The sequence below is a fragment of the Lagenorhynchus albirostris genome, chromosome 6 (assembly GCF_949774975.1).
Source record: "Lagenorhynchus albirostris chromosome 6, mLagAlb1.1, whole genome shotgun sequence".
In the NCBI taxonomy this organism is placed as follows: domain Eukaryota; kingdom Metazoa; phylum Chordata; class Mammalia; order Artiodactyla; family Delphinidae; genus Lagenorhynchus; species Lagenorhynchus albirostris.
This window is the reverse complement of record NC_083100.1, coordinates 5,509,148-5,522,184: the sequence shown is the minus strand read 5'-3', so window position 1 is coordinate 5,522,184 and position 13,037 is coordinate 5,509,148. Positions and strand designations below refer to the sequence as shown.

At 55.0% G+C, this 13,037-nt stretch overlaps 1 protein-coding gene across 3 annotated transcripts in view; it reads left to right on the top strand.

Moving 5' to 3' along the window:
- SH3BP4 (SH3 domain binding protein 4) overlaps nucleotides 1-13,037 on the top strand; it is a 114,248-nt gene that overhangs the window by 69,468 nt on the left and 31,743 nt on the right. For all 3 annotated transcript variants that reach the window (XM_060151789.1, XM_060151788.1, XM_060151786.1), the window contains exons 2-3: nucleotides 4,717-4,964; nucleotides 9,771-12,118. In XM_060151789.1, the coding sequence (XP_060007772.1) occupies nucleotides 4,847-4,964; nucleotides 9,771-12,118 (2,466 nt within the window). In that variant the 5' untranslated portion in view covers nucleotides 4,717-4,846. The remainder of the gene's footprint in view (nucleotides 1-4,716; nucleotides 4,965-9,770; nucleotides 12,119-13,037) is intronic.

Here is a 13,037-nt window from a genome sequence, read left to right as displayed (position 1 = left end):
ACACCTGGAGGGTTTTGAGCTGCAGGAGGGACCTTTGAGAAAACTAAGGTCACATATGGATTGCACCAGGGAGGGAGTATTCAGGGATCTGACTGCCACAGGCAGCCGGGGAGCTGACAGCATCTTGTAGCTGCGCCTCCGCTGGGGTCTGGAGGAGGCGGAGACAGAGAGCCTCAGCCCTGAGCCCTCACCCTGAGGGTGTCAGCTCGCGGAGGTGCCAGGAGGGGCGAGCCCCCAGGCGTGGCCCAGCCAGGCTGCCTGCCTGTCTTTCTCTGCTGTAAAGTAACACGCCCGAGGCGAAGGTTGGCGTCTGCACTCTCTGCAAATGTATTGGTGGATGTCAGGACTGGCTCCAAGGACAGTCTCCCCCTGCCCCTGGGAAAAGTTGCCATTCTGGGCAGCCCACGGGGCATTGAGCGTCACGGGACAAAAGGGTCCTGGTCCCGAGGAAGAGAGAGTGAATGGGCGCATTGAAGCTCCTGTGAACGAGGCTCCTGGTGGTCCGGGAATCAGACTCAGACTTCAGTCGCGGGCTGGTAAGTGGCGACGTTGTCAGGGCCATGCAGTTAGTGGCTTCCACCTTCCTTGAATGGCAAGCTCAGTGCGTGTATCTGTGTTTTGAAAGGACTGCACATCTCTTTCTGTAGCTGCTAACACACAGCGGCTCAGCGTAATCACTGTGTCCCCCGTCAGTGACAAAACAGAAACAAGGATCTGTCTCCCAGAGTCCCAGTGGTGGTCTGTGCTCTGTTCTCCCTGCCCAGCCCTGAGGCCCTGCTTTCCACGGCCCTCCCCCGCCTCGCCCCCAGCCCTCCTGCCTTGTTGGCAGGGGCGGCAGGAATCTGATCCCTCTTAAATGTTAATTTCCGTTTTCCTTGGCCGCCCTTGGCAAGCGGTCCCAGTGTCCTGTAGGGGCCTCAGCTGAGTTCTCGGCTATCACTCTCCCAGCCCTGGGTCAAATCCACCCCATCCGGACTTCAGCCAGCTCCTCTGTTGAGGACGTGGCTGTCTGTGCGGGGCTTTGAGGCGGGCGGGGGCTCGTCTGGATGGCCCTTCTCCGTTGGCATGTCCACCTGTGTCTCTCCCCTCCACCAGCTCTCTCAGCAGCTTCTCCTAAACTGTGTCAGTAGTTTTCAAAGACAGAACGGCATTGCTGCTTCCATTTATGTCATCAGAAGCCTCCTGTGGCTTCCCGGAGCGTCCAGGGCCGAGGCCAGACCCTTGGCCGTCACGATCTGGCCCCTGCGCTCCAGCTTCTGCTGTGCTCAGCCCGCCGTGTCCTCCAGGCCTGCGTGCCCTGCGCTGCCTGGCTATGCCCCCCGCCCACCCCGCTTAGAACCCAGGCGCACCTCACCTCCTCTGGGCAGCTGGCCCGGTTCTGCGGAGCCTCGCTGCTACAGCAGGCCTTGGGGTCCTCGGGAGCAGGGCTGTGCAGTAAGGCCTCGAGACTGCGCCCGTCTGGGCTTCTTCTAAAACCCTCCACTAGGTGCTCCGCACCCCCATGTTGAGTGGGACTCGGTAACACTCCCAAGGGCGGTGGGGGCCAGGACCGGGGGCCTCGTTCTCTCCATCTCTCGAAGCGTGGTCAGGATGCGCTGCCCTGGGAGAGCCCTGGCGTCCTTTGTCCTGACACGCCCCGCTGCTGGGGTTCCCATGTCCTGAGCAGGAGCCTGTGGGGTGGGGGGCCTGGAGGACGTGCAGCAGGAAGGGTGGTCCCCTCTCTGGGCGTGCCTCTCAGTCCCAGTCCCGGGAGCAGCCTGGCCTGGGCGGGGGCCGTCAGATCCCGCAGCTAACCGCATCCCCTGGCCGTAACCCGCATCCCCTGGCCGTAACCCACAGCTCCTTCCCCTGTGTCCAGCTGCCGCCTCCCAAGAGGCCCGGTCAGACCCAGAATCTCAGGTAGGGATTGTCATTAATGTGACAGCCCAGCCGTCACACACAGGCTGCGGGCTCAAAACCATCATAAAGCTCTCCTCCCCGCCCGCCCACCCACGAATCCCATTTTATCCTCTGTGTTGATTCCCGCCGGGAAACGAGGCTTCATCTTTTGGATCCGAAGTATTTTCACGTTCTCTCGTCTCAGTAAACAGCTCCACACGCGGCCACAGGCTGCCTGGTCAGGGCAGAGCTGTGACAGCCCGGTGACCAGGTATCTGGTCTGGCTCCGACACAGCCTGTGCGGACAGAGCCGTGCGGCCACCGCTGCTGATGGGTGGGGGCCGGTGTCCCCGGCTAGAGGGTGGACCCTGCATGCGGAGGAGCCATGCAACTGCGTGGGGACCGGGAGACAAAGCCCGGCAGCACAGCCTGGCCACAGCTGCCTCGTGCCTCCATCTGGGTCAGTGCTGTCCTCTCCTGGAGGCCCAGCTCCGTGCATGGTTCTGTGAGGGAAAGGGAGTCCGAGCGCGTGGTCACATCCGTGTAACGGCACAGGGCAGGCATGGAAGTAATCTGGGATCCCACTCAGCTGGGGAAACCATCCAGGTGCTTCACCCCTTCCTTCAAATAACTGGCATGTTTGTGAGTGCTGATCCGTGAGTCACAAATAGAAGTGTGTGTGTGTGTGTGTGTGTGTGTCTGTGTGTGTGTCTGTGTGTCTGTGTGTGTGTGTGTCTGTGTGTATCTGTGTGTGTGTGTCTGTGTGTCTGTGTATTTTGCGGGGGGTGTTCCGGATGGACTGGAGAACTCCAGGATGGGATGTGGGTGGGAGGAACGACGGTCTGGGCGCAGGTTGGGCATGTATTTAAGGGACGTGTCACCCCCGGGCCCACCTTTGCTCCCTCCCCAGAGAGGCAGCCACTGCTGTCCCGCCTCCTGTGCATGTGTGTCTAGGCCCCCTGGCCCTGAGGATGACAGGGCCCTTGCTCTCCCCTTCTGCCCTCCTCACACACAGCATGAGTCAGCTAGGGCTGCTGTAACAAAATGCCGTAGGATGGGGGGCTTGCACAATGGAAATTTATTTCCTCACATTTCTGGAGTTTGCGAAGCCCAGGACCAAGGTGCTGATTTAGATCTTGGGTGAGGGCCCGATTCCTGGCTTGCAGACGGCTGCCTTCTTGCTGTGTCCTCACCTGGCAAACAGCAGAGAGAGAAGCGAGCTCTCTGGTGCCTCCTCCTATAAGAGCCCTGATTCCACCCACCTCATCTAACCTCATCCCTCCCCGCCCCCCGGCAAAGACCTCTCCTCCAAATATAACCACACTGGGTGTTAGAACTTTAACAAACGAATTTGGAGGGGGACGCGCTCAGCCCATAACCCAGGTCTTCTCTCCAGGGTGTTCAGGTGCAGGAATGCGGCCTCTGTGGCCTCGGGATGACATGGAATCCACCTTGGAGCCACTGCCAGCGGGCCCCTCAGAGCCAGGACTGGGGCTGCTGATGCGCGCCTGCGTTGGCCGAGGCGGTGGGGGGGTTCCCGTAGTCACTGAGCCCTGCCCCTTGTTCTCAGCGCCTTGCCTGGGTTCTCTTTTTCTCCTTCACGCAAATCAAATCAGAACAGTGCTGTTACTATCCCATGTTACAAAGATGAAAGTGAATCTTGTGTAAGCTGTTTACCTCAGGGTCATCCCCGGGAGACACAGAGCGTGGATGCAAACTCCGTCTGCTTGCTGCATGGTTACTGCACGCAGAGCCTGGGGCCGGGCTATGTCATCCCCGCTGCAGAAGCTGCAGAGGGTGGCGCTGGGCCCCCAGGTCCCTCGCATGAGGAGGGCCACCCACCTGTGTCAGAAGACGAATTTCCAGCTGCCTGTGGACAGCAGTCAAAGAACAAGGGACCTGAGGACAGGTTACGTGAACCCAGCCATACTGGGTTGAAATTCACCTGCCCTTGGGTACCCCCCTGCTCCGAGTGCTGTGGCCCAGCTGTGGCCAGCTGTGGCCAGCTGGAGCGTTGCCTGCCCAGGTCCGCTCTGGGAGAGCATGTGAAGTTCCCTGCTCTGAAATTGGCTCCTGGCAGGTCCTTTCCTGTCCGTTGGCCCTGGTGAGAGGTCTGCTTGGAGCCAGTCACCTTGTTCACCTCCAGAACCCGCCACATGCCCGGGTGCCCGTTTCCCAGAGAAACCGAGGCCTAAGGAGAGAATCTGTGTTCTTTCCCACAAACATTTCCTTTGCTGGCTTGGTAACAGCACAGTGATCCAGTGAATATACCACGTTTCGTCTGCAGAAGTCACACAAGAATACCTTATATCCACAAGTGGCCACGTGTGTCTTATTTGTGTTTGTTTATTTGGGGTCCAGGGAGGATTTAGGGAGCTGTCCCCTCAAACCCACTGCAGCGATGCCAAGTGCTGCTTGCCCAGCGGTGGCTGTTCCTACGATGGGACCAGCCACTTTCTGGGCAGAAGGAGATTTAGTTCCCCTTCCCTGAACCCTGGAACTCGCGGTGTGGACAGATCCTGTTTTGTCCTCCTCTTTGACTAATGAATGGGCCGGCCAGGTGCTCAAGCAGATCTCACAAGCCTCATTGTGCCCCAGGAAGAGGGAGTGCAAACAGCAGGATAGGGAACACTGCCGGGGCTGTGTGCAGCGAGAGAACAGATGAGACGGGCATAAAGTGGGCATAGAATCCGGGGAGTGAGCCCTGCTCTGCTCCCTCGGGCCGGGAAAAGTGACACGGCCTCTGGAAGAAAGAGGATTCCCACTTGCCATCAGTTTACTCTTTAACCGTGTTTCACTTGCTCAAGGGAGATTCCTTTCTTCTTCCCCTGCTCACAGGAAGAAGCACGTTGCAGAGCTGATGCCGTAGCGCAGCATGGTTGCCTGAGACAGAAGCTTCAGCAATTGCTGGAATAACTGGAGGGGAAACATGAAACCTTAGCCGTTCACCCGGCAAGAGAGTTTCAAGATGGCAGCTCAGCGCATCCGAGCTGCCAACTCCAGCGGCCTCCCGCGGTGCAAGTCCGAGGGGACCTTGATTGACCTGAGTGAAGGGTTTTCAGAAACAAGCTTTAATGATGTCAAAGGTGAGCTCCTGGGAATAGCACTGGCTGGGGTTTGCAAGAGCTCTAAGACCCAAGGACTCCTCTACTTACAGGCTGCCAAGTTCACGTTCAGAGAATTAAATCTTAGCTCTCTAAACTTCATCACGTTATGAATTCAGCCCTGGAACAATACCCACTTGTTTTGTTTTGATGGGTTGGGAGGTTGTTTTGAATTTTCCTCTTTGTAATGAAACTTCTTCTTAAGGCAGAATTTGTTTCTCTTTCCATGAGTTTTGGCGACATTAAGGTAAGAGCTTGGTGGTGTACAAAAGCAGGGGGAAGGAGAGCGTACTAAGTCGATGAGGTCCTGAGAGCCACTGCAGAATAAAAGGGGGTCCGGGGACAGGGGTCAGCACGCTTTCTCTGCAGAAGGTCAGAGAGTGAATACTTGAATCTGTGTAGGCCCTACGGCCTCTGTCACAGCTATTCAACTCCGAGATTGTAACGAGAAAGCAGTCACGGAAGAGAGAAAACAAATGGGCATGGCTGTGTTCCAGCAGAACTTTACAGAAACGGCCGGCTGAATTTGGCCCAGGGGCCAGAGTTTGCCAACCCCTGGTTTAGAGGTGGCCCCGGGGTTTCCCTAACAGCCGCGTAAAACTGGGCTGGTGATAAAGCCTATCTTTTGGACACCGAGGTGGATGCCAGCGGGTCATTTTCCCTCTAGAGTCCATCCTGCCCTCACTGGCCACGGTCAGTGTCTCCCGTGAGCTTCCTGGCATCTTGTACTTCATCGCCCTCATCACCATCGCCACCGTCAGTTGACTTTCCCACCGCGTTCACCGAATTCTGTTGAAATGATCCATTGCGCTGCCCACAGACGGCTCAACGGCAAGAGCTTTCGCTTTACCTTTGTATCGTTAGCCCCTGGCACAAAATCGGTGCTAAATGAATATTTCCGGAGCTAATCTGCTACCTCCCAGATAAAATCATGATGCACGACCCCGATGTACTAAATTCATACCGTGCCTGTTTCTGCCTTTCTTCTTCTCTCTTCCAGTTATCCTCAACTTCCCCTTCTTTCCTGCCTGTCCTTTAGGCTTGTGGCCCTGAGCATCGCTTAAAATGTTCTTTTAAACAAAAGACTAGCAAGGGAATCACGAGGTTTTATTAATAAGAGCAGCGGACCTACTGGGTGTTGCTGTGAATAATCGCGCCGTTTGTTTTTCGTAGTCTGGTGATGGGCATGTTTTCTTACTTTGTATCCCAGCTAGTCATGGTTGAAGTGGGAAACTGGGAGCTCAAGTCATGCCGTTTGGGCTGGGGTTTTGAAACGAGGGGCAGAGAGCTGAATTTTAAAAGATGATGATGTTGATCTAGGAGGAGCTGTTATTCCTCAAAGAACACTGCAGCTGGGGGAGGAAGGCTGAGGAGGGGCTGGTTAGCTTGGGGGGGTTGGGGGGGGAGAGAGACCCCCTCTCCACTGCCGAGGGGCAGGCTGTGGCCCAGGCAGCATTTCGGCCCAGCTGCTCCCCACACGTGCCGACGGTAAAAACGGCTTCAAGGTGGGAATCTATTCCAACCAGAATATCTGCTGCAGAATCTTCTGCCCTAATGAGTGTTTTTCCTGCATAAGACCCGAGGCAGAGGGTAGGAAATGTATTATTCAGTGAGCTGAACCTCCTGACACCCAGGCATATTTTTCTTGTATTAAAATCAAGGTACCTGGGAATCTGGCAACACTCTCCAGAATTCATTAAGATGGAATTCGATACGGATTTTCCTGCATTTGATTGGCCGGAAGCCCCAGCCTGGTGTACACCCCAGGTGTCTGTGTGGCCCTTGTCTGACAGAGGGCTGGTCTTGGAAGGGAGCTCACGCCGCGGTCCACTCCCACGGGGGGCCCAACAGGAAGGGGCGCCGTCTCCCATCAGACAAGCCTCATCCTTGAGTGACATATCTATTACTGCTCCTCTCCTAAGGAGAGTGCTTGCAATTTGGAGTAAAACCAGTTTTATTCTCTGGTCTGGTAAGAAGACAAAAGTGATCATTTGCACTGATACGTTTTCTCAGGTTATGTACACAGCCTGCCTAATAGCTTTGGTTTTTAATTTAAAAAATATTACTGTAAGGGAATCATTCTGGAGGAACACAATAGGGATATAACTTTTGAGGAATTCTAACAAGATTTTAGTAGCTGGCCAGCTTTCTTTGATCTTCATTTGGTTTTAATTTTGACGTGACATTTTCACGAGATGTGTCAAGGAAACTGGAGCCTGTGACTGGAGAACAAAGTGGGGGGGGGAATCTTATATTATCCCCTGACCCCAGCTGACCCATCTGCCTTCAGCCACCTCCCCTCGAAGCCATTATCTCTGACTTGGCTGTTCTTAGTCACTGCCCCCCTTCAGGGTCAAGTGTGATTTTATAGCAGAAGGGCGCAGCCCAGGGGGGTTCTAGCTTAGCCTTTGGACGACACCTTGTCCCAGTAACACGGATGTGGCGTCTCTGTTGTAAGCGCACAGGATGAGCATTCATTCCACGGGTGTTTATTGGGCACCTGCTACGTGACACAGGCCCTGTTCCAAGGACACCACTGCGAGCAAAACACAGCCGAACAGAGCTTACCCCCTAGTGGGGCGACGGCGCCCTCCCCGGCAAAACCAACACAGATGTGCATGGTACATTTCATATTGGTTCATGATCAATGCTGTGGAGAAAAATTAAATTAGGAGGGGGCCGGAGATGTCTCTTTAAACATAACATTGTGTGAGTCTTTACCTTGTACTAAGCATCACTGTGCTAATCACGTCATCACCAGCGTCTTGCTTAATCCTTGCCAGAGCCCGTCGAGGGAAGGTGGTTCATCCACCGTGAAGAATGTCAGGCTCCAGAGATCACACCGCTGCTAAGGGTGTGGATTCAAATCCCAGGTCTGGTGATCCCAGTACCAGCTTCTCCCCGACACCCCAGACAGGGTGGTAGGTGACAGCCTTCGAGGCCCAGGTTCACACCCTGCTAATAAGCATCTCTCTGTAATTTACTTCGTGTAAATAGATAGAAGCTTCCTACTTTATTGCCTGAGACTTTGCTGAGGACATGCAGTTTAATTTTCATTATTTCCTTTTATTTAATTTTAAAGATTTTTTTTAATGTGGACCTTTTTTATTTTTTTAAGTGTTTATTGAATTTGTTACAATATTGCTTCTGTTTTATGTTTTGGGTTTTGTGTGTGTGTGTGTGGGATCTTAGCTCCCCCACCAGGGATCAAACACACAACCCCTGCATTAGAAGGCCCGGTCTTAACCACTGGACCACCAGGGAAGTCCCCTCACTATTTCCTTTTAAAGGAAAAGGAAACTGGCAAATGATTTTTGGGGGGGGGAGGAGGACCAATTTGGTAGAATAGGATGTCTGTTGACTTAATCATATATTAGACAAGAGGTAGGTGTAGTTCCACTAAAAATGTAGTCCTTTCTTTCCTTGTTTACATAAGCAATTAAAAAAAGTTTACTTTCATTTGTTTGTTACAGGAAGGCAGCAAACACCGTAAAACAAGGGACAGTTGGGATGGGGCGGTTGGAGAGAAATATATGGGCTTATTTCCATCAGAAAGAAGTTTCTTCATCCTCTGAGTATATGTACTTTGTTATGTATGGGAGGGAGAGAAAACACTTAGGTTTCTAATTATCTGTTATTTTTCAAAACACGCCCTACTTGTTTAGATGACTTTTTTTTTTTTTTTTTTTTTTTTGCTGTTCCAATTGCTGTCTACCTTGGTAACACGCAGTTGAACGCCAAGACCCATAAATTAGCTTGATTCGCTGTTTAAAGTGTTGGCATTTTTCAGATTGCTTAAAGAGTTGTTCAAAAAGAATGTGAATTACAACCAGACCTAAACCTTTGATTTTCAAGGGGTAACAGAGAGACCATTTCCATGTTGTTCTGAATGATCGTTTAAAAGAGGTTGAAAGAGGGCTTCCCTGGTGGCGCAGCGGTTGAGAGTCTGCCTGCCGATGCAGGGGACACGGGTTCGTGCCCCGGTCCGGGAAGATCCCACGTGCCGTGGAGCGGCTGCGCCCGTGAGCCATGGCCGCTGAGCCTGCGCGTCCGGAGCCTGTGCTCCGCAACGGGAGAGGCCACAGCAGTGAGAGGCCTGCGTACAGAAAAAAAAAGAAAAAAGAAAAAGAGGTTGAAAGAGACCAACCTCAAAATTCTTATTTCATATAAACAGTTTGATGAAGAATGGGTTCAACTTGGAAACTCGGAAACGGGCCTGATAGTCAAGGGAACCTTCCCCTTGGTTTATGTATTTTATGCTGAAGGCAGGACATAGAATCAGCTCTTAGACACCAAGAGATTCTGTTGCAGGTCTTTTCCAGTCCCTGGTTACATGCAGTGGGTCACTTAACGCAGCATCACTGTGTTTTCTAAGTAAATCACATTCAGCTTCTCTTTCGACCTAGCAGCAGTCCCGGTAAGTTAGTAACAGTAAAGAAAAGTTGGGTCAAAATGAGATGTTAAAAACCTGGGACATATTGATAATCCCATTATGCTGATTCATGTTTCTGAGGATGGTGGAGAGACTCTCTGTGGCCTTTCCACCTGACTCAGACCGTGCGTTGGGATGTGATGGAATCTGGGGAGACAACGCTCGATTTAGGCTGTCGGTCAGGTGAATCGCCCACCAGATTTTACTTTGGTTTGTTTCTGTCGTTTACTTGCCGGACACGTTGTCTCCCTGTCGGGGGTGATGGTTTTCCAGACCTCTCTTCTCCCTGGTGTTGACGACGCTCTGCCTCGCCCTGAGGGCCCGCCCTCACCTCCTGTTCTTTGTGTTTCACGCAGTGCCTTCTCCCAGTGCCTTGCTAGTAGACAATCCCACGCCCTTTGGAAATGCAAAGGAAGTGATCGCCATCAAGGACTACTGCCCAACCAACTTCACCACCCTCAAGTTCTCCAAGGGCGACCACCTCTACGTCCTGGATACGTCAGGCGGGGAGTGGTGGTACGCACACAACACCACGGAGATGGGCTACATCCCTTCCTCTTACGTGCAGCCCTTAAACTACCGGAACTCCACCTTAAGTGACAGTGGGATGATCGACAATCTTCCAGACAGCCCGGACGAAGTAGCCAAGGAGTTAGATTTGCTCGGAGGATGGACAGATGACAGGAGGGAGTCGAGCAAAACCTACAGTAATAATCCTTTCTGGAACGGTGTCCAGACAAACCCGTTTCTCAATGGGAATGTACCAGTGCTGCCCAGCGTGGACCTACCGACTCCCCGAAGCGCCGTGGACTTGCTCCTCTTTGACACGGGCACAGCTTCGTTCACTGAGTCCAGCTCAGCGACGACCAACATCTTCGACGAGCTGCCGGCCACCAGCCGCCTGCACGCGGAGCCGACGGTCAGGCGGGACAACCCTTTCTTCCGGAGCAAGCGTTCCTACAGCCTCTCGGAACTCTCCGTCCTCCAAGCCAAGTCCGACACTCCCGCATCCTCGGGGTTTTTCACGGGCTTGAAATCGCCGGCCCCCGAGCAGTTCCAGAGCCGGGAGGACTTCCGGGCTGCCTGGCTGAGCCACCGGAAGCTGGCCCGGTCTTGCCACGACCTGGACTTGCTGGGCCAAAGTCCCGGCTGGGGCCAGACCCAAGCGGTGGAGACGAACATCGTGTGCAAGCTGGAGAGCTCGGGGGGCGCCGTGCAGCTTCCCGACACCAGCATCAGCATCCACGTGCCCGAAGGCCACGTGGCCCCAGGGGAGACGCAGCAGATCTCCATGAAGGCTCTGCTGGACCCCCCGCTGGAGCTCAACAGCGACAGGTGCAGCTGCGTCAGCCCGGTGCTGGAGGTGAAGCTGAGCACCCTGGAGGTGAAAACCCACATCCTCCTGGAGATGAAGGTTTCAGCTGAGGTGAAAAGTGACATTTTCAGCAAAAGCACAGTGGGCCTCCAGTGCCTGAGGAGCGACTCAAAGGAGGGGCCCTATGTCCCCATCCCACACACCTACAGCTATGGGGACACGGTCCAGGCCCAGCTGGACGACCTGGAGCCCTGTATGTACCTGGCCATCGTTGCCCACGGCCCGAACATCCTCTACCCTTCCACGGTCTGGGACTTCATCAATAAGAAAGTCACCGTGGGTCTCTATGGCCCCAAACACATCCACCCATCCTTCAAGACGGTGGTGACCATTTTCGGGCATGATTGTGCCCCCAAGACCCTACTGGTCAGCGAGGTCACCCGCCAGGCCCCGAGCCCGGCCCCAGTGGCACTGCAGCTCTGGGGCAAGCACCAGTTCGTCTTGTCCAGGCCCCAGGATCTCCGAGTCTGCATGTTTTCCAACATGACCAACTACGAGGTCAAAGCCAGCGAGCAGGCCAAGGCCGTGAGAGGCTTCCAGGTGAAGCTGGGCAAGGTAAGCCGCCTCATCTTCTCCATCAGCTGCCACAACGCCAGCGAGCTCTCCGACTTCACCTTGCGGGTCCAGGTGAAAGACGACCAGGAGGCCATCCTGACCCAGTTTTGCGTCCAGACCCCACAGCCACCCCCGAAAAGCGCCGTCAAGCCATCCGGGCAGAGACGGTTCCTCAAGAAGAACGAGGTCGGGAAGATCATCCTGTCCCCGTTTGCTGCCACCACCAAGTACCCGACTTTTCAGGACCGCCCTGTGTCCAGCCTCAAGTTCGGCAAGTTACTCAAGACGGTGGTGCGGCAGAGCAAGAACCACTACCTGCTGGAGTACAAGAAGGGGGACGCCATCGCCCTGCTCAGCGAGGAGAAGATCCGGCTGAAGGGGCAGCTGTGGACCAAGGAGTGGTACATCGGCTACCACCAGGGCAGGGTCGGCCTCGTGCACGCCAAGAACGTGCTGGTGGTGGGCAAGGCGCGGCCCAGCCTCCTCTCCGGGCCCGAGCTGAGCACGTCGCTGCTGCTGGAACAGATCCTGCGCCCGTGCAAGTTCCTCACCTACATCTACGCCTCCGTCCGCACGCTGCTCATGGAGAACATCCACAGCTGGCGCTCCTTCGCCGACGCCCTGGGCTACGGGAACCTGCCGCTCACCTGCTTCTGCCGGGCCGAGCTGGACAGCGAGCCCGAGCGGGTGGCGTCCGTCCTGGAGAAGCTGAAGGAGGACTGCAACAGCACGGAGAACAAAGACCGGAAATCCTTCCAGAAGGAGCTCATGATGGTAAGTGCCCGGTGGGGCTTGGGTTCCTAGGGGATGGGGCTCGGTCCAGCCTCAGCCTTGCCCTTGCGCGTGTGCGAACGGGTGTGGTGTCGGGAGTCAGTGGGCCGGGGTCTGGGCCCCCGTTCTGCTCCCTGAAACTCACACACGCCTGGGGATAGGCATTGACGTGGGACCGGTAGGGGCCCCCAAACAGCTCGGAGCCACTGCGGCGAGGGTCGTCCAGGTCTCCTCCTGCTGGATTTGTGAGCTCCTCTGGAGGTCCGGCATGCATCTCTGCCTGCCCGGTCGGGGACGCAAGGGGGGACCCTGTGCGCCACCTGCCCCCGTTTAGATCTCTTGGGACAAGATCCCTCCTTTCATCAGATTCCCAGCGGGACCTGTGACTCGCCCCAAAGTCTGACTTTATCTTGTTGTGAGATTTTCTCTCCAGGCCTTACTTGAAGTTTCTCCCCTCTCTCTGTGTCATTTCCTCTTCCTCCTTCTTGCGTGTGTTGGAGTTGGGGTGAGGACGGCCGCTGTTTTGCCAGCACAACTGGGAACTTGGACCCTAAGAAGTAAAGAGGGGGGAGTCCCACTGCTGGGCACAGCCGGCCCGCAAGCCAAATGGGAAGCTTTCTGGACCCGATCACGGCCTCCAACAGGCTTGGGCTCTGCGCCGGTCATGACGCCCTCAGGTAGTCCACTCTTAACTGTTCACCACAGTTCGGCTGTGGTGGCCTTGGAGGAGTTATACCTGGGAGAAGCCTAATGTCCTCTGGGCATCCCTAGTCAGATCTGTGCCGGACATTCTCTGTCGACTTCTTTCTGTGATAGAAGCCGACTCGGGTCTCTCCCTGGTCCTCGTGATGTGGACACGCCCCTAGTTTTTGTTCCCACGGGAAACCCCCGGGCCTCAGTCACAGGCTCTTCTCTCATGTTC